We start from the raw sequence: 22,036 nt of genomic DNA, 5'->3' as shown, positions 1-22,036 counted from the left end.
TGTTGTTGAGGCTGCTATGCAAGTCTAAAGCTTTGCCAATAGAGAAGATGAAAAGATGCTTATGATTTCAACTCTCTCAAATTTTTGATTTTTTTTCTAAAATTTACAGAGATGTGATACCTAAACTCCGAATTCCACTTACTGCCTTCAATGGGTGGGCTTGCACTTGAGAGCGAAAAAAAGGTTGGGGGGGCGGGGGGGCACCCTCCCTTGGGAGGCTTTTTCTTGTTTCAACCAAAGTGGACTTGGGCTTACCTTGGTGGTTGAGAATTCAAAAAGCTTCATATTATGGCGATGGGCAACAGCATTGCAAAGGGAGACTTTTCTCTTTGTGCACTATAGCGGGCTTGAGAGAGAAAGAGTAAGAAACAAAAAACCATGCCCTTGAAAGCACGAACACAAATAGTCCAAGATGGCACAATTCCATGGTGGTTGTTTGGTAGCTCCTTCCTCTAAGCGGCTCCTCCTTCGTCCTCAAGATCTTGAGAGAGGAAGAGAGAGTTCATGCAAGCTTGTCTCCAAAAATAGTTTCATGCATGCTTGCTAAACTTAGCTCTGATACCATTATGATACTAGAGGAAGTATTGAACCATTATCTCTACTCAACCTCTACCCCTTATGTAGTGGACCGGCCCTTGGCCTAACAACGCTTTGATGTTTTACCAAAAAAATTACCTTTGTCAACTTTGACATTGTAATGTGTAATAGTTAGCATTTTCTTGCAATACAAGTTTAAATCGAGCTAGAAATAGAGATTGGTGTATCTCAAGAATACAACAATTTTCTTTTATAGTCTCATCAACCCCCTTTGTCTTTACAAAAATTGTGTGTATACACAAGTCAAGTATACATCAATTTTGTGTGCCTATAGTGGCAGTAATCCTTGCATTGACAAACAATTAGCTAGTTATATCATTAGTGGTGAGATGAATGGTTCTTATCTAGAAATAAAAGAATAGCATGTTGGTGTTTGGTTAGTGATGACTAGAAAATTTGTCACAAGCAACGTTTTAGTAACCTCGCTTCCTTCCAAAATTAGATTTCAATGGTCCAAAATTATTTTAATGGCACTTTCATACCTTTCCTAGAGTTTTGGAGCATTTAGAGCTCATTGAACAGAGAAATCATCGAGTGATTAGTTGGTGTGAGGATTGACCAAATGCATGACAACTCATTGTTGGTTGTTGATTTTTGATTCCTTGTGTGCATCTTCTAGATTAGGTTTACTCCATTGGGACTAACAACCCAACACGTCTCCATGCCCCATCTAGGTTGCTTCCCTTAATACTAACATTGTGTATGCTAGTGCCGAGTGTGATAGCCATGCTATAGACGTCTATCATAGAAATACCCTAGCATGCCCATCTAGATTATCTCTCATTCTCGATAGTGTGAGACGAGGCGTTCAGGCATCGGTGAGTAGTTTTATCAGCTATGCACTTTATGTCCCCAAAAATTTTGTGAGTCAAGCATCACGTCCTACTTGCATGCTTGGCTTTTGATCACATTAGAGCTTGCTTTGCCACATTTTCAACTGTGAACTCTCCCTACACACATTCCTCTCCCAATCACAATGCGGATTCTGAATTGAGACATCCATTTTAACAATTTTTTAGCATCTAGAGTACCTTATCATCTTTACACACCCAAATGATATGTTTCTTCTAGTCCATGGGCCATATTTGACCTTCAATAATGAAATATCTCTCTCTCTCTCTCTCTCTCTCTCTCTCTCTCTCTCTCTCTCTCTCTCTCTCTCTCTCTCTCTCTCTCTCTCTCTCTCTCTCTCTCTCTCTCTCTCTCGCAATCAAACCCAACATAGGGAGTTCTCTCTCTCTTCCCCTCCCAAATCTCCCTTGGGTGAGGGGTGGATCTCTCGGGGGCATTAAGCCTTATCCCCTACCATCCTCAATCCCACATAGAGTTTTGACACCCAATCCCACCCAAGCCTTGCTTGGAACAGTCAATAGACATGAGATTTTCACTAACTTGGCACACTTTGACAACCGAGAGAGCTTGGTAGACCAACAAGAAGCTTGGCACAATTGACTAGGGACAACAACCAACTTGGAAATGGGTATCTTGAAGATGAAATGACTCAAAAAAATTTATTTATAAGGGTTTGAAACCCACTTGAAGATTTGGGAAAGGCTCCTCTAGATAGACCTCCAACGTCTTCCCTCACAACTCCAATATCTCACACACGCAAGAGTTTCCTTGTAATGGTTGTTGCACCAAAGAAGGACCCCTTTTCCCACCAAGAAGCAAGGATTATAACCCTGGAGTCTCAAATCATAAACTCATTAGGGATAATGAGAAACTCAAGCAACACTTGCATTAGCTTGAGGATATGAAGGAGGCAAATAACCAAGCTTTGCTTGCCAAAGTACACAAATTCAAAGCCTCCCTCACCAAAATAGTCATGGTGGTCCAGAAGGAAGCCCACAAGGAAATGCATAGGAAGAATGACATCAACATACAAGCTGCCTTGCAAGAATATCGGCTACAAGAATCTATTGGCCTTAGCATTAGGATTGGCAGGGTCCACTCACCATGGTGAACCGACTAGGACACCCTCAAAGATGAAATTACTAAGTTAATTACATTTTCCAACCATTTATCATCAGCCAAGACAATATTTTGAATCAATGAAACACCTAGGAATGTTCCACTCGAGCATTACATCCTTCCTTTCAAGGATAAAGAAGAGTGGATGAAGTAATTTAGCCAATCTTGCCTTCTCAAAGGAACGGAGCAAAGGAACTGACCATGAATCAACTCAAGATTAAAGCAAGCGAGCTCAAGAAGATGCACAAATCTCGTAAACAAGGGAAATGGGCAATCTACCAAGGTGGGAAAGCTATCATCCAAGAGTTTCCAACTCCCAAACCAGCCCCCCCAACCCCATGAGACCCTCTTTAGTTTTTTCTCTTTCATCCTCCCTTTCAAGGATAAAGAAGGCCGGATGAAGTAATTTAGCCAATCTTGCCTTCTCAAGGGAACAAAGAAAAGGAACTAACCATGAATCAACTCAAGATTAATGCAAGCGAGCTCAATAAGATGCACGAAGCTCATAAATAAGGGAAATGGGGAATATACCAAGGTGGGAAAGATATCATCCAAGAGTTTCCAGCTCCCAAACCACTCCCCCCCCCCCCCCCCCCCATGTGACCCTCTTTAGTTTTTTCTCTTTCCCTTTTACCCTTTGTACCCTTTTGATGGACACTTAGTCCTTAATTGATATGTATCTACTAGCTAAATTTGCAATTCCACATGGCTTCCCCATGATTGATTCCCCATGATTGAAGTATAAATTGTATCAAAACTTTACATAAAGGGACATGTAAACAATGTAAACAACTACTACATTATAATGGTTGGTTCTCTCCTCATTACCTTATCAAAAAATATTTTTGATGTGTCATGGAAATGAAGATAAGTGAATGGGTTGAAAAGGTTGGTAAACATTCATATGGATAACCATCTTTTGAACACCATCATCACATTGTAACTCTAAGTTCTCAGGGAGGAAAGTCAGCTCAAAATGTAAAGCATTGTGTTCTTGCTTTGTGGACATCAAGAAAGATTTTGGTATGGTACTTGTGAGAATCTTTGGAGATGTAGGGGAAAAATCCAATTGCCAAGTGAATATAACCACCCAATTTCTCTTATTTATGAGTATATGAAGACAAGTGAATGGTCTGAAAAGAATGACAGCGTGCATATGGACACACAAATTTTGAAAAACATCACGGCACCATTGATGACCGTTTCATTCTTTGAGTTCTCATGTAGAAAGTCTTGATGAAAGGTAAAAAGATTTTATTGTTTCTTTGTAAGATTCAAGAAAGCTTTTGATATGGTATCATAGACGTATGGAGGAACTCAAATTGCCGAAAGTGAATATATGCATGTGATTTCTCCTATTTACAAGAAGGTAATATGTCAAGTGCATATAGGAGAGGTCTTTTTGGGATTTTTCACAAGAACTATTGGTGTTGTGCAAGAAGCAAGGATTTCTTCTTGTAATGACTCTCTTTGGGCTACTCATTGATCAATTGTAACACATAGTACTTGAGTTTACACAACACGAAGGCATTGAAGAGGTTATAATTGGGAATGTGATGAAGATGCTTTTGAAGATGTAGTGCTTATGGCATGTAGATAGTGGGAATAGCCTCTAGATGAGAGTTTAGATCGAGGGTTGAATTGGTAATCACCAAGGCCAGTTATTGCGATAACTACACAGGTGACAATCAATCACAAATCCAATCAGGTGGCTATAAATAGGACCCACTATTCATTTTGCGGGTTACTGTTTTACTATTACAAATTCTAGTGTCTTGGAGCTCTTTATGCTCTTATAACTCTTTAATCACTAAAGCATAGCATAATTTGGCTCATACTATTGTACTTTGCTTACACTTATTTGAATACATATTCAGGTTCCAGCTTCCATTTCAGTTTCAATCTCTTATTTCATTTTAGTCTTTATCTGTTTTCATATCTAAAATCTCTATCTGATTTTGCTTGTTTGATCTGAACTAAGTCTCATTGACCAACCTGGAATAGCCATCACACGTTTTCAACTCATTCCATGGCCCATACTATGAAAGATACACAAAAGGGCTTATCATTATCTTGAAAAAAAATTCTTGCAAAAGGGCTGATTGTAAATGGATCTACAATAAAGAGCCCCTTGAAGCGGTAGAGAGCTTTGAGTACCTTGGGCTTGAGGTTTTGGCCAATCACAAATGGAATGATTGCAGTACACAAGCTTGGAAGCCAAAAGATGGCATACTATGTATTTGATAACATGTGCAGTGCAATAGAGATTGAATGTTGGGTTCTCAAAAAATACCTCTTTGACACCTTGGTGCCACTTGTGTTTCGGAGTTCAAATATGGGGTGATAGCATCTCTATGTCTACTTGGGAAGAGTTTGAGAATGTCAAAAAGTGTTTTGTTACAAGTTTTCTTGAAGTCAAGACACAAACACCATATGTGCCCTTACTTATTGGGTCCATATCACTTCAAGATCAACTTTCACTGAGGTTACGGTATGGATAGTATTGTGGATACATGTTTTAGATGTGGCAAAACCCAAAATTGCATGGGAACTAGGTAAAAGATGCACAAAAGCAAATATATTAAGTTTGATATGGAGGCAAGACATCAAGAAGTGGTTTAGAAGATGATGCATTACACTTGCTGCATGATACCTTGATAGACTCCAAAGTGAATGAGGCTTTTTCATAGCACTAATGTATCATGGCTAGGGAGGAATCTGGAGACTCATGCTTCATACATTACACCACATATGTTTCCCTCGACTACAAAATAATATTTTACTCTAAATGAGGGAAGTGGACCAACCCTACATGCTTGAGCAAATGCCCTAGAGTGTGATTCACACTATCACCTTTGTTTGACTTATCACTTTCATTCAACGGTAGAAATTGGCATTGACTCCCAATTTTCTTGACATCAATGACTCATTTTCTCGGCTTTTGGCATCGGTTTCCCCATCAAAATTGACATGCACAATTGAGGTGCCTCTTCCATAGAGGAGTGATGCTCGACATTGACATGGGCACCATCTCAACATTGACATCAAAATTGACACAACATTTTTCATGGAATCATCAAAGAGAATAGTCTTAACATTTATTTCTTGTCTTCTTAGTGCTTTGTTTTGCACAAATCTTGATGTATACCTATTGTGGTCTTGTTTTGTGATGCTCATCCAATGAGGTACCGTTATCAATTTTTCAGACTCATGGGTCTACACAACTATAGGTTTACAGGTATTCTTAATGGGCATTCCTACTACAAATCTGTTCTCTTACACGTGACAGGTTCCGAATTACTGCATGCATGGTATCCGTTGTTTGATTTGCCTAGTCTAGCTGGCTACAGTTAATAGGTTTTTTCACTAATAGATTCTAGATTTACTAGGAGATTTTGGACCAATGACTTCTTCTCATTGGGATTTTTTTTAGCACCTTGTGTGTGCTTGTGCTCTATTGAGAGAATTTTTTGCTCCCCACCCATAGGGAGTTCACTTTGGTCCATATTTTTCTTGCATCTCAATGGTGCCTCTTTGAGCATATATCCTTTGATCTTGCAATGATAGTTTTATATTTTGTATGCACACTATGTTGCAGATATTGCAATTCTACTTTATTGTGGAGATGATTTTGAATTGTTTTAGTACTTTTAGTTATTTTTGAGACTTTACCAGAAGATCCCTTTCTAAAATTGTGGCTAGTCATGTCTGCATAACCTTTTGTGAGGGTCATTGCGTGAGGTTTTTTGAAGACAAGCACTGGGGTCCGGGGGTTACCCAATGTGAGATGGATTAGGTTGCTAGAGATTCCCATTTGGGGCCTTGCCATAGGACATGTATAGATGGATATAAGTTCTTTGATGCCAAGTTGGCAGTATTTCAATAGTTATTTTGAGTAGTATATGCCATTTTATGACTTTTTAGCACTTTGTTTATAGTCTATGTGTTGATTTGCTAAGTTTTACTTGAGACTTTAATCTCAATATAGAGGAGGTTTTACCAAATCCTTTTGCAAGTCCTCTAGTTTGCAACATCACTCTCTTGCATTGACATTGCAGTGATTTTGTTAAGTTTCTAGTTGAGATTTTGATCTCCGGGCAGAGAGACTTTTCTGAAATTTTTGTCAAAAAATTTTCCATAAGTTCTTAGCGTTTCTCTGTCATAGTTAGCTCTTATCAATATGGCTGAAACTTCTAAGAAAAAAGATTACTACATTAAAAAGTTTGACAGCACAAGTTTCATTATTTGGAAGCAGAGAGTGCTTGATGCTCTGGTCAATAAAGGACTTGTAGAACCATTGAAAGAGCACAAAGAGGGTTTGTACACTGATGATCAGTGGGAGGAGCTGGATGCTCATGCCATGGAAACTATTAAGTTGCATCTGGGTGAGTCTATATTCTTCACAATTATGGACAAGACCAATGCTAAAGAAATGTGGGAGTCTTTAAGTTGAACATGGGATGCATTAGGAAGAGAATGGAGTCTAAGAGGGCCTCTTTATTTGCCATGAGATTATAGAGGCAATTAACATTTTGACAAATAGGTGTGTGCCATGTGTGCAAGAATGGTGGGTATGTAAAAGAGGTGTAAGAGTGGTCAAAGGATGGACTTCCACCCCCCCCCCCCCCCCCAAAAGGGGATAGACAACTTTTATGATTTTCGGCCTTCCATAAATCCCACATACAATCTTTGATTTGACTGGAGATTATAGATCTATGATTTACACGCCGAGAACTTTCCGTAGATATGTTACATGACATGGTTTTACCCGCTAGATATTAAATTTCATTTTGGGAGGAAATTTTGAATTCAAATAAACTAGCCGTTTTTCTTGTTTGAATTCAAAGCTGTCCTTTAATTGCTTTCTTAATACTAAAGATTTGACTTCCTTAAACTTCCAAATAAAGAGGCCCTCCTAGACCCCATTCTCTTCCTAATGGTAAGAGTGCATTGAACAAAGTTCTTTTTATGAAGAGGCCTATGTGAAAAACATGAAAGAAGGTAGCGGTCTCAATTCACACATATACAAGTTTAACAATGTGTTTACTCAGATGACATCAAAGGGGCTTAATTTTGATGATGAAATGAAAGCCATTTTTGTGCTATGACATATGTTCTTTGCCTGTATCATGGACATATTTAGCACTACCATTAGTAGCTTTGTCCCTAATGGAAAGATTGTTTTCATTCATGTTACCAGTGATTGGCTTGTAGAAGAGATTTGACGTCAGTCTCTTGACACTAGTGGGCATGGTGATCTGTATATGGCAAGTGGAAGTAGCTAGAGGAACAATCAAAGGCAAAGAGATCATAGTCCTAGTTGCAATCATCCTAAGCATTGCAAGGATGAACCTAGCAAGGACCATGGACATGACATGAGGAACATTGAATGCTACCATTGTCATAAGAAAGGATTGAGGAGTAACATGAAAACTGGCACCTGAGTCTATAATCCACTTTGCACATAGCATGCCTCAAGAGCTAACAACACCTCTTGACTCAGATTAAAAGTGAAGATTAGAACATCTGACAATTGTAGTAGAATAGAAACAACATCATCGATAGGTGGAGACTCAATGACAGTGAGCTCCTCTATCTTCACACTGCTCTTAGGAGATGCAAAACTTACAACAATGGGTTTACCCTTTTCTCTTTGCAAAAGATGGAAATATTTCTTCATGTGTCCTTTCTTGTGACAATGGTAGCATTCAATGTTCCTCATGCCATGTCCATGGATCTTGCTAAATGCATTCTTGCAATCCTTAGATGGAGTTCTTTCTTCATGTGTCATATCTTGTGACAATGGTAGCATTTAATGTTCCTCATATCATGTCCAGGAATGCTTCTCTAGTTATGCTTTTACACATGGTTCAATTACGATGGGTGATTCTCATCAACTTGAGATATGTGGAATTGGAGATGTGAAGTTGTGCATGCACAAGGGTAATGAGTTCATGTTGCGAGGTGTTGACATGTGCCAAACCTAAATAAGAACTTGGTTTTAGCAAGACAACTTGATGCTCTAAGATACAGTACAGTGTTTGGAAATGGTTCCTAGATAATTAAAAAATGCAACTTGGTCATGCTCAAAGGCCAAAATCCTGGCTCATTATATTCCTTGTATGTCTCTTCTATGAAAGGGAACGGTATCTATGTAGTGGAGTTGCCTTCTACTGAGTTGTGGCATAGCTAGCTTGGTCATATGCGTCAGAAGGGAATGAAGAAATTACAATTTTTGGCTATATCCATGTGTTAAACTATTTTTATTTTAGTTTGTGTGAGCCTTGCATATGTGGGAAACAAACATGGCTTACCTCATTGTCATTGGATAGGAAGTTAGGAGATCCTCTAGATTTAGTTCATAGTGATCTATGAACTATGTCATTGGATAGGAAGTTAGGAAACCCTCTAGATTTAGTTATGTCCCTAAAAAATTAACGAGTGCAGCATCATGGCTTGCTTGAGTGCTTGCCTTTGGTAACATTAGAGCTTGTTTTCCCCATTTCTTGGCCATGAACTCTCCCTACCTACATTCCTCTCCCTACCACAATATGTGGACTCTCAGTTGCAATGCTCATTTTCACAATCTTTGAGAATCACAAGTCATGTATCACCTCCATACATGCAAGTTGATATGTTTCTTTTGGTCCCATAGTTCATACTTGATCTTCAATGATGATAATAAAATCTCTCTCTCTCTCTCTCTCTCTCTCTCTCTCTCTCTCTCTCTCTCTCTCTCTCTCTCTCTCTCTCTCTCTCTCTCTCTCTCTCTCTCTCTCTCTCACACACACACACACACACACACACACACACACTTATAGTCTATCTCTATGTCTCTTAATATGGAGAAAGATAAAGGGAAGCCTATTAAGTGTTTCTGTGGAGTGACTTTTATGGACATGTTTATCCCTTGCAAGAATCTATATGACCAAGCAAACATGTGAAAGAGGTTGCGTCATGGTGGTCTTTCATGTATCCCTTTCTTCTCTACCGTTAGTGATGTATGTGGAGTGCTTAAGAAATTAGCCACTTGCAAGGCAAGAGATCTTTAAGATATCAAGCCCAAAATGTTGAACTGGAAAAACAAGAAACATATTGTTGGATATGTGATACATTTAACCTTGCAATTTTGCATGGCATGTCTCATGATAAGAGTAGAAATTTGATCAAAACCTTTCCAAAAGGGGGAAATGTAAGCAACTACCACGCTATAATTTTTGGATGTCTTAATGGATTTGTTTGGATGTGTCATGGAAATAAACATAAGTGAGTTGATCGAAAAGAATTAAACAACTACCACACTATAATGGTTGGTTCTTTTCATTAGGAAGTTGTTTGGATGAGTCATTGAAATGAAAATAAGTGAATGGATTGAAAAGAATGGCAAACATGATAATGAACAAGCAGGTAAACCATAATGGCACCATTGATGACCTTGTCAACATTTGAGTTCTCATGAAGGAAAGAGATGAGTGTGCCACCATGAAGCACTTGGACTATGTACATCATAAAACCAAAATACGAGTCCTATCAAGTGGGAAAACACGCAAAGGTGCCACATCCAGGGCCACGACTCCCTAGATAGGTATGTACATGATAGCAAAAGTAGTAGTTGCTTGAGCATATATCACAATATGTGCATGATTGCTTTTATTTCCATATTAAGAAGTTTCAAAAGTGAGGTGAATGCATAGCTTTTGATATGGTACCTACAAGAATCAGTTGATATTGTACCTATAAGAATCTTTGGAGACATATGGAGGAACTCCAATTCTCAAATGAAAAACTGCATGTGATTTCTTGTATTTACTCGAAGGAAACATTCCAAGTGCATATGGGAGAGGCATTTTTAGATTTTTTTACAAGAACTATTGGTATCAAGCAAGTATGCCCATTTTCATCAACTCGGGCTACTCATTAATGATTGGAACATGTGGTACTTGAGCGTATGCAAAAAGAATTCAATGAAGAGGTTATGATTGGGAATGTGGATATGATGCTTTTGTTATATGTTCAGATGTAATGCCTATAGCCCATACTTCAAAAGATAAATAAAAACTTATCATTATCTTGGAAAAATTTTGTTGCAAAATGGGCCGGTTGTGAATGGCTTTGAAACATAGGTTATGCTTGTGGAAACTCTCACAATGGAGAAGCCATGCATTGTGTATTTCAATAAAATGCCCCTTGAAGTGGTAGAGAGCTTCAAGTACCTTGGCCTTGAGGATTTGACAAATCATAAATAATATGATTTTGGCACACATAAAAGCATGCTTTTTGGTCATGATCTCTCCCTACACACATTCCTCACCCAACCATGGTATGGAATTTCAATTGTGATGCTCATTTTAGCATCAAGAGTCACTTATCAGCTTGCAACACTCCGCATGATATGTTGCTTCCAATCCCAAAGGTCATATTTGACCTTCAAAGATGATAATAAAATCTCTCTCTCTCTCTCTCTCTCTCTCTCTCTCTCTCTCTCTCTCTCTCTCTCTCTCTCTCTCTCTCTCTCTTTGGGTCTCTCTTCTCTTTATGCTCAAGATGGTACAATGTTGGCATGTACTTTCAAGCATAGAAAACATTTTTTTAAACAATAAGATTAAACTAAAAAAAAATTTACTTATACACCCCATTCTTGCATGTATTAAGGGTTTGAACATGTGCTATGGACTCAATCAGACTACTCATTGTTTTGCATGTGTGTGGATCCATCTCCAATCTCATGAAGACATTATCAATGTTTGAAACCTAAAGCTCACCAACTAGAAGCTCCAGCGATAACTTGTCTTCTTCATCATTATTTAACTCTATTTTTGCAACCGTGTGAGAAAGAAGGAAGATTTTGCTCAATAGCATGTACAAATGGCAAGTAGTTGGGAACGCTAGCTCCTCAAAAAAGGTGGAAGAGGAGCACATGACATCAAATCCTTTCTCTATAACACAAGATTAATGGTATGTTCTCTCTTTCTATTAAAGGTAGCATATACATTTCCAAAGGAGCTACATCCTCTCCGTACTAACAGGATTTATATTCTCCATTAGCCTTCTCAAATGGCACATGGAGGGCATGAATAAATGACTAAAGTTCCACACTATATCAAATAGTTGAGATGATTATATGGTCTTTGTACCTAATGGCATCTAGGGGGATACTTTTACCTAGAGCCAGATTTGTGGCGCACTAGGTTGCAGACTTTTTTGAGAGCGCGAGAAAGACAGAGAGGGACAGAAAGAGAGAGACCTATGTGGAAATTTGAAAAAATCACATTGGTTTATTCTAGTGGTGTAGGCTGGAAGACTAGGAGAAAACTTAGAGGCAAAGTTGAAGGTAAGACATTTGTGCCAAATGGTGCACAAGGGACTAATTTGAGGGAGAGAAATTGCAGTATCACCCAACTATCGGCCACTTTAATCCTCTATCAATGTAAGCACACGTGATTCAATTATTGCTTCCATATCACATAGAGGGGCTTATTTGTGTTTACTTTCCATGTTACTTCTTTGAGTTTTGACTCATCATTAAAGCAAGGTATTTCTTAGTTACCGATTATTAGAAAGTCATATTTGTAGGCCTCATGTGAGGATGCATCTAACGAAAGATTTTATTCTTAAATGAGCACTAGATTCTTAGGTGGTATTTCTTTATTGATGTCAACAGATCTAAATCTAGTAATTATAAATAGAGGTTGTTACACAACCGAGCTCAAAGTAGCCCAAGACAATGTTACACATGTGTACTATAATCAAGAAGACCTAGTCTTGGAAAACATTCAAAGACCTTGGATTTAATAGAGTGGGAGGAGTTGCAAGGGGAAACTAATTGCAACAAGAGAACTAGTGATTGAGAACAAAGCTCAACATCCGGAGCTACAAGCAACGGCTTGGGGGTGCACTATTGAGAACCCCCCTATGCAAATTGTGTGTGGGGGTTATGTTTTCTTTTTTTAAGCCGTTAGTTTTATGGGATTGCACCCACTCACCCACACCCGCATGTGTCTCAGGGGTTGAACCATAGTGGGTGCACTTAGAGCCCCTCACTTTTACCACTAGGCCACTCCGTGGGAGTTATCTTAAAAACCCCTTGTTTTACATGTTTGAATAGTAAAATGACCCTTTATTTTAGGATTTTTTTTCAAAACCAAATTAAAAAACCCCTTTTGTTATGGTAGCTCTGTTAATTTTCCTAAAATGTGTCAAAACCCCTCCTACTAATTTATGCGGTACATTAACATGATTACATAGTGCACCCACCAAGAGTAGGTTGGAAGGAAGGCTTTGATGCTTACCTGTTGACAATACCCCCATCATGGATAACATGTTGTATGCTTTCATAAGAAGCTTTTTCGATACAAAATTAGAGCATGAAAGATGACACTTGAAGCAAGCTAAGATGCGTGAGTTGTGAAAATATCTTAACAAAGATCACATGTCATAAATCATGATGGATATCCCTAGGTATTTGTATTTAAAGCCAATATTGAAAGGGTTGAGCAGCTTTGAATAGCCACAAGCGCAAGCACATGCAAGCCAAGAAAAAAAGGCATTCCACAAATTTAAGGGGTATAATGACTATATAATTCATGGAATACTAAATGGCGTACTTCACAAAGAATCTTGGGCCAACTATACTTATTCGGATTCCTTGCATCATCTTTAGATTGATCCCGCAAATTGCTCATGTGAAAGAGATGGCCTTGGGCAGGTTTTAAACTTGAACACAGAACAAATTGACAACTAATCCATTCCAGAAGATACCAAATCCACCATAGTTCAAGAGGCTGATGAGGATTGGATGCTGACTAACGTAGCTATTGCTTTAAATTTGCATGGTCTTCCAAAGCATATACAATTTCAAGATGTGAGTCTATCTTAAGTCACATTGCACATATAATCGTGGTATAAAATTCACGAGTTAAATGATGATGGCTTAGTCCATGATTATGCACCTCCAACATCCTAAGGAGATGCACACATACATCAAACATCAACATCACCATCATTTTGATGCATTCTCAATAGCACTTTTCCACAATCATCCAAAACATACAAATCATACAAACAAGTACAATGAGAAATTGTTGGGGATGATTTTTAGTTCATGAGATGACACACATTGAAGGAAATTATAGATCTTAGAAGATAATTCTAGAGATTTCCAAGGATAATTAAGTGAAATGCAAAGGATGCAATCAATAGCATGTGACCCAAAATGAAGGTATGTGCAATCAACCATGACCACTATCAGTACCATGACCCAAAAAAAAAAAAAAGAACAAGGGCAACCAACAACCTTGGCAACAAAAACCACATCCACATACTTCGATCACATACAAATATAAAAAAAGGAAGCCCTTCAAAAGATAGATAGTGCCCGAGATTGCTAGCAAGGGGAGTTATGCAACCAAATTTTCAAAACCAAATTTCAAATTGAAGTTTGAGATACACTTTCACTTAGGTTGGATCGGGATAACTAAGTATGGATCCTTCAAGTTCTCCAAAGCCATGGTGACACATAAGTACTACCTAAAGGATTATTTGTTCCCTCTTCTTGATGAGATTGGGAATTATTGTAAAATTAATATTTTTATTATTCCAACAATTTCCACCATTGTTTTGTCAATATTGGTCATTAGAATCCAAAAGATTTGAGAGAAAGTAGTCTTAAGGCACAAGCATTCCACTTTTTAATAATGAATGTTTTGAGAGACTATGCATATTTTTCAATAATATACACTTTTATCAAAGTTTTTTTCTGAATATAGACCCTAATAGAGTATTGGAAAAACGTCTAAAAGAGAAATTATAATAAAAGAAAAGGGATGTATCCTTGTTCAGTGGGGTGCCCACTCCAAGGAGAGCTTTTGAAATGATGGGACAAGCTTACATCCCTCTTTTCGGAGCTCTATTATATTTGTGTGTATCTGTCAAGCTTTTTTATGCTTGTAAATTTTCATGAAATGGAAGCTAATTTCTACTCATGACACCTCTCTTCTCTCTCATTGTTGTTTCAATGCATGGATAACGAAATTGAAGTGATTAATTTCATTGAAGTCGAGTGCTTTGTGATTAAGTGATGTCTTCTATTTTTCCTTTGACTTTTTGCATCATTTAGGTTAGGGTTTAGTTCATTATTGTAGGATTGAGCAGTTCATACCTTGAGTTTGAAAGGGCTATTCTACATTTTCCAAAAAGTGGTACTACATTACCATTCTTTTGCTATATAAAGCACAATGAGCTCCTCTGCATGATTGAGCTTGGTAAAGAGAGCATAGTGAGAGCGAAATAGTAGGTGGAGTGAGACAACCAGGAAGAATATGGGATATTGGATCAAATTCATCATTTTAGGAGTGTAGTCCATATTTCCTATCCCCTTCAATCCTAGAGAGAGAGAGAGAGAGAGAGAGAGAGAGGACACAAATGCTCTATTGTTGTAGATAAGTATTGCCTAGAAAGACTTATACTAAAAAAACAGCCATTCAGGTTACCAATGGCAGTTATAGCATGGAAATTACAAACCAACTTAAATCTCGATGCAGTATATCTTACACACTTGCAACAAAGTCATCTCTAAATGGGAGAGGAACAATCTTTACTGCCCTGAATTTTCCCACATTGTTGAGATGCTCATTTTCTAATCTGAAAGCATGTAAAACAAACATTATACATTCCATTGAAGTAATATCCTATTGCATTGATTACACAAAACTGTAGATCTAAGTACCTGTAAAAGTTCCAATGACCCCTTCTAATAACTTCCAATGAAGCAAGTAAAAATTCAAACAAGAGATTATCAGGAGTGCCAACAAAATGGAAGTGTGTTAGTGACACAATCCAGGCAAGCCTAAAAACAATGTTCATAACCTGTAGAAAATCATATAAAGAGATTATTTTCTTCATGTTAATTTTTTTAAACTTTAAGCATAACTTGAGTAGGTGATGTCCTTCTTAGAACTATAAGGGACTTCACTTATCTTGTTTAACAAAAAAAACTTACCCAAACATAGAGTTTGGGGGTGAAGTAAGGGAGAGATATCTTACCATGGACATAAAATAAATGGATTTCTTTGTGAGGACAAGTTGATCTCTTAGCCAAGGATTTCTTGAGTGTGGTTGAAGAAGCCCCCAGTCAACCACCAAGTCCCAGTATAGTTGATACATAGTTGCTACTGATGATGATAGTATCAAAACAACTAGCCATGATTTTGAGGGATAAAATTGAAAGGTGAGTCTACATCCCATAGCAACCATGGCCGAAAGATATTTTCCTCCATTTGCTAAATGCATTTGATCTCGTTCATCATGGTAGCGCCTTAAACACTATGGAAACAAACACTTGGTTAATTCTTCTTAGATTAATTTTTTTAAATAAAAAATTTAAAATTTAACACTAGTCGCTTCCTTTCATAAATGGATTCTTTCACAAGTCAATATTAGATGACTATGTTACACTATTATGTTATACTATTATGTTACACTACTAGATGATTATGACATATGTTATACTATTATTCTTATGGACACACATATTCAAAACACTAAAATGTTGTGACTTGTGGGGCATGAGTGATCTTTGCCATGCAACTAATTGTACTCTTAATTCCATGCATCGTGTAGTAGGATAGTCAGTATACTGCTAATCTACAATGTGTACAGAAATGTGAAACTAAGTTGGTATACCATGCTCTCCTTCACCTTTACAAAGCTCTACGAAACTAATAGTTGCAAGATTCTGATAAAAGTTTTTTTTTGAGGATGGCATAGATATACAAACAATAATTAAGATCCACAAATGGATGTAGAAACCAAATTTTTCCTAATTTCTCATTAGCTTGCCAAAGGGTTAGATATATACGAGTTGTTATCATGTCGGTGTTCTTAAACATTTATGTTAATTAAAAGCACTACCACAGTTTTTAAATAAATGTATAAATTTGGGACATTTGTGTGTTGTTAAAATAACTAGTGACATTTGGAACAAAAGAAAGCTTACTTGAAGTAAACGCCACCAATAAGGGAGGAATGATAGTAGATAAGCAAATGCATGGAGCTTAGTTTGTCCACAAATAGAGTTAGAGAAGGCTTGATCTCCGAGACAATAGCATGGCAAATATTGTAGTTGTCTTAAGGTTGCCACCTACAATTAATAACATATTATATACTTCAAAAATTATCGACACATCCATCCCTCCTCCCTACATGCATAAAGTTAAAAAACAAGCATCCAACTAGAAACAACTTACACGAGCTACAACTTTTTTGTTTGTGGAAGATACATGAAAGGAATAGTATGCATCATGAGAGAGGTTATTTAAGGAAGTCTTCTAGTAGTTCTTTGGCTAATTACTTACGAATTATTAAGTGGTGTATTTTCAGAGCATATATACCAAAAATATAAAAGCACTCAGATAAGAGAGAGAGAGAGAGAGAGAGATATTGAGATTGACCATGGCTAGTAACATGCAAGACAGCTTGCAATATTCATGATGAAATTCAACATGTTCTCAATAGATTTTGGACACATTCTTTCAAATGTAAATTGAACATTTGATGCAAAACTAGCAAGTCATGTATACCAATAATCAAATCTCATGTTCGTTTTGCTCTATGTTACCTTATGTTGGTGTTTCATAAGAAAAGATTCACCATGCACAAGCTCTTTTAGGTTGACTATAATACAACATTTTTAATAGGTTGATGAAGCCTTGACAATTGCATAAGGCCCTATTTGCAAGAAAAATGACACTAAAGTGCCAATCTTTCACGATGGAGAAGGGTGACTCTTTGCTAAGGTCTCAAATATCATAAGCTTTTCTAACAATTTGCTAAATCTAGACAAAAAAAACTACCATTGAGAGAAAAGCATTGTACCAAAACTTTTCTTTCAAGTTTTTCCATTCACCTCATTAATCTCCTGATTTCATCTTTTATGCTTTGTGATGGATTAAATCACAATAAGATTTTAATTCTATGTTTTGATTTGACGAAAACTATAAATCTCAATTATAGAGTTGATTGAGAAGATAAGCACTCAAGTTTGACTAACCACACTTGGTCTCCTCCAATCTTCGATACAAAATGTTATAAACCTGTTCTAGAAGCCTCCTTGCACAATGACTAATTAGACCGAGCTACTTTGGCAATTTTCCAATTAACGCGACTAATCTCATCCATTGTGGCAATTTGTGAGACCACACTTTCTTTTCATTTTACATACTATGTCCACCATCAAAACATTTTATACTCCTATTCTCCATTATTTTCTTCAAGTTGATTTTAACAAATACATGCAATCAATGGAATAGATTTTTCCAGTGCTAAGCTTTATACAAGGAGGTAGAAATGAACAAATATAGTACAAGTAATCTTATACCAACAATTAAAAAATCCCATATGAATATGGAAAAACATTTCTTAAATGCAATTTGTATATTGCCACAATAGATATTCAATACCATCAAAAATGTTTAAGGCTCTTGTTTCTTCAGCATTTGCAAATGAATGTGATTGCAAAAATGCATACATTGTGGTGCTATGGTCAAGAAGTGATTTTTTCCCATAGATTATTTTCCATCAAAAGTGGTTTTCAAGGTTTAGAATATAATGTAGGTGGTCAAATATCAAACCAAAAGTTAGAAAATCCTTAGTGAAGAGTGATCCTCCGGATGTTGGAACTTGTGAACAATTACACATCATGGCCAATACACACTCAACCTCTTTGAATTGTACAAATTCAAGATCAGACAAGATCACATGTAGCACATCTAAGATGTACATTAAGTTTAGACTATTCATTTCTTATTTAGACAACACCTACATGGCTATTTCTTGGAGAATTTCATATCCATTTAAGAGAGTTTTGTATAATAGGGAGTTCAAAGTTAAGGTAAGGTTTATATTTCTTTATTTTAAGATGGACGGGAGCTTTAGATCCACTCAAATGTTTACAAGACTCTTTTGTATCTTCCTTCATATGTTGCTCAGGAGAAAATTATAGCATAAATTGGTAGTAATGTTTCTCAAAAAGGATGAACAATATCCAAAAGTTGTGATGCTTGTGAAGTATTTGCAAATAGGTCATATAGACCACTAGAGGACTTTAAGCCATTTGAAAACGCTAAAATTGTTTTGATTTATTCACAAAGCACCTGGCTAGTCAGCTGGTCCGCAAGGAAGAAGTCCGCCATCATGACCTAGCATTGCAAGAGCCATAGCTTGTACAAATTTAAATAGAAAATAAGAAATAATTATACTAAAATTTACCAAAAGTAACCATACCTTGTAAAAGGGTGCGAGGATAATACGCTTCATACACTTCAAGAAGAAAAAACGACTTGATCGATGTAACAAATTGAAGGGGCAATATAGGAACGCCAAGCAAACCTAACAACAACATTACCAAAACCCAAGGATTAATGATCCACTTGACAGTTCCAAAACTATGTCAAGTTCAAGGATTGAGAATACCCAAATGATGATATGTTGTCCATAAGCAAAGAAAAAAGTTGAATCATAGCAAAATTGGTAGCATCTTCTAGACAACTTTTTTTTGTGTGTGTGTGTGTGTGGGGGGAGGGAGAGAGAGAGAGAGAGAGAGAGAGAGAAAGAGAGAGAGAGAGAGAGAGAATTACTCAATTGTAGGCTAAACTTAACTAAAAAAGTTTTAGATTTGATGGCCTCACTATAAACTGTTCTTAGTTTTTACACCCACATCAACTACCAAAGGCCAAAAGACAAATACATAAGAGGAAAATCTTAAAATGGGTATAATAACTATACAATCACCATAGATATTGACTGAAGAACCTATAAATTGAATGGAACACTTCCCAAAATTGTCAAAAACTTAGAGAACCTAACTATGGAAATTGTTTTTATCCTTTACATCACAAAAACAAAAAAGCAATTAGGACCAAACTTCTCATTGAAGAAGAATAGTCTCATTCATTTGGTAAAGCACAAGAATTATAAAAAAGGTCCATAGGTATTGCAGGATAATAAGAAATTGATAAGCCTACTTACTAAGATGCTTTAGTAAAGTGTGAGTGGGAATTTAGGACAACATTCTGTATGCATACATCAACAAATGGGAAAGAGTATCCATGATAAAAAAAGGGAAACAAAAGAAAAGATAGACCAAAAGAAAAACCAACCTCAAGAAAATATACTACAAATGATACTATTGGGTCATGAAAAACAACACTAGAGGCTTACTACAAAGTTCAAGCTAAGGGCATACTTCTAGGAAAGAGTTACATGGCCTATGATGAAGCATCAATATCGACCAACACCTTTGAATATTCTTGTAAAAAAACCAACAATCTCTTTGTTCCCAAACCTTCAAGTTAGCTACTTCTAGATTGATAATCACCTTGAATAAACCAACTCCTCTCCTTCCCTCCATATTTCTCAAACTTCTCCCCCTCGACCCTATAGAAACTTCCTTTTCTCCTTCCATTACAAAACCTTTATCCTATTTCCTTTGCCTCCTACCACAAAAGAGCTCTCCTTGGCCATTGGTCCTATATAGATGCAATTGTGGCCATAGTGAAGCTTATCAAAACTGATCACTCTTTGACCTAGCTATTGTCATTTAGTTTGCTACTAAAGTCTTATTCAATCAATTTATTGTTAGAGAAATTGCAACTAAGACTCTAATATCAATGCATCGTGACTGTCTTGTTAAAAAAAGTTCCAATTTATTTAATGATAAAACATGTTGAGACAAAAACTTCAATGTTGTTTATATGATAAGAGTGTACTTGGAAACGTTAATCTCACTTAATGACACTAGCATTTGATAAAATACACTCTCAATCCATAAAGATCACATCAACAGAAGGCACATACCATAAATGTTGCAAAAGGGATTGTGTTGGCATTGCGTAAAGTACCCTCGTGGAAGTAAAAAATCAAGTGATACACCATACTTGCCGCTACTAATGTGGTTATACTTGTGCAAACCAAGAGTATATCACCGGTTCTAAGCTCAGTTTTGGGAGCAAGTTCAAAGATGAATGGGTAGTTAATCCTCACTTTGCGCCATACATGTACATTCCAACCATAAAGGTACATATGGAGGAGAATTAATGACATCATGCTGGCATTTAAAACATAACATATTAGGTAACTAGAAGTAAAGAAACACCTTCAAATTCCGAAGCTAACTTTGAGATAATTTTGTTTCATTCAGTTGTAAAACTTCATATGAAATTAAAATGAGCTTGTGACACTATTTAGCTTTATCATGCTAAATATTTAATTAGCTTTATCACGCTAAGTAAATATGGATCCCAATGGCATATGCAATGTGTGCAATAATGACGGAGGGAATATAAAAATATTGAAAAGCATTTCTATTTTAAAGTAAAATATGCATGGTGTATGTGTTAGCACATCTCTTTCAAAGTAAGAGTCCATTCCAATTAATGTTGTGCTCATGCACCCTAGGCATGTTTTATACTCGTAGCGACATAAGAATTTGTGTGGCTAGGTATAATGAGTATTGATTTTTTTTAGTGGGGTTGGCTTAGTCTTTGAAGGCAAGCACAACCATTTCACACGGACACAAACAAAAAAGTGCTAGTGTGTGTGCATGCTTGTAAGGCAAGGACCTTAAGAATAGATGAATGGCTCGAATTGAGAAATCACCTACCTATACATTGGATAAGAATTTTGTACATAGCTTGAAAGCTTTCCACTCTTAAAGCTGTGAGCATCATTCATATATAGCATCAAGAAGAAAGAGACTAGAAAAGATATTGACCACCCTGAAAATAGACCTACATTAAAAACATCCAAAATGAGCATTGCCGAAGTAAATTAGTAGGGTAAACATTGTTAATCTCGTAAGAATGCGGCAACATGTTTGAGTAATTCAATAATAAGACAAGACCCTTTCTACAAATGCGAGGAACCTCTCAAACGAGAAGAGAAAAGAGGAGACCAAACGTCATAGGAATAACCCAAATCTGAAGATGGAATAGGAAAGAAGCTGTGGCCCATATCTTACAATTCAAAAAAATAACAAATCCATACCTTTGGAAAGTGAAAAGGCTTTTCAAGCAATTTCAACAGTGACACATCAATACAGACTGATTCCTTTCACTAATTATTTGTGCAGAGTTCAATGTATTTCTATTTTCTAAATGTAGGCAATTTGGAATGTTAAATCTTTTAATTCACCTCTTTAGTTTTAGCACTCCTTTTTCTTAATCCATTTCTTAATCAAGTTAAGAACCAGTGACATTACTCAATTTCTTCTCTTTTTGCACAGTTTAGATTTTCAATGGTAGATAAAGGGGTGTCATGGTTCGGTATTGTTGAAATTTGGTTCTCTTTTCCCTATTTGCAAGAAAGATACCTCCAATGAAAAAAACAAATTTGGTTTTAAGATGCGCATTTTGAGTCACGTCATACATATACTAAAATGTCTCCCTCTCGATCTCGCTCACCAGCCTTGATTTTC

General features: G+C 36.8%; 1 protein-coding gene across 2 annotated transcripts in view; it reads right to left on the bottom strand.

The window, feature by feature from the left end:
* Positions 1-15,011: 15,011 nt before the first annotated feature.
* Positions 15,012-22,036, bottom strand: part of LOC147452224 (phosphate transporter PHO1-3-like) — a 57,577-nt gene continuing 50,552 nt past the window's right edge. Inside the window, exons 7-14 of one of the 2 annotated variants that reach the window (XM_086517996.1) lie at positions 21,224-21,350; positions 20,419-20,668; positions 18,847-18,951; positions 18,717-18,761; positions 16,562-16,705; positions 15,610-15,888; positions 15,293-15,432; positions 15,012-15,207 (exon numbers count right to left, since the gene is read on the bottom strand). In XM_086517996.1, the coding sequence (XP_086374122.1) occupies positions 15,114-15,207; positions 15,293-15,432; positions 15,610-15,888; positions 16,562-16,705; positions 18,717-18,761; positions 18,847-18,951; positions 20,419-20,668; positions 21,224-21,350 (1,184 nt within the window). In that variant the 3' untranslated portion in view covers positions 15,012-15,113. The remainder of the gene's footprint in view (positions 15,208-15,292; positions 15,433-15,609; positions 15,889-16,561; positions 16,706-18,716; positions 18,762-18,846; positions 18,952-20,418; positions 20,669-21,223; positions 21,351-22,036) is intronic. The other variant, XM_086517997.1, reaches the window with a different exon arrangement.

This window comes from Adiantum capillus-veneris, chromosome 8, assembly GCF_014529385.1.
Source record: "Adiantum capillus-veneris isolate H3 chromosome 8, ASM1452938v2, whole genome shotgun sequence".
Lineage (NCBI taxonomy): Eukaryota > Viridiplantae > Streptophyta > Polypodiopsida > Polypodiales > Pteridaceae > Adiantum > Adiantum capillus-veneris.
Note: the sequence above shows the minus strand (reverse complement) of the source record. Positions and strands in the feature narration are given on the sequence as shown.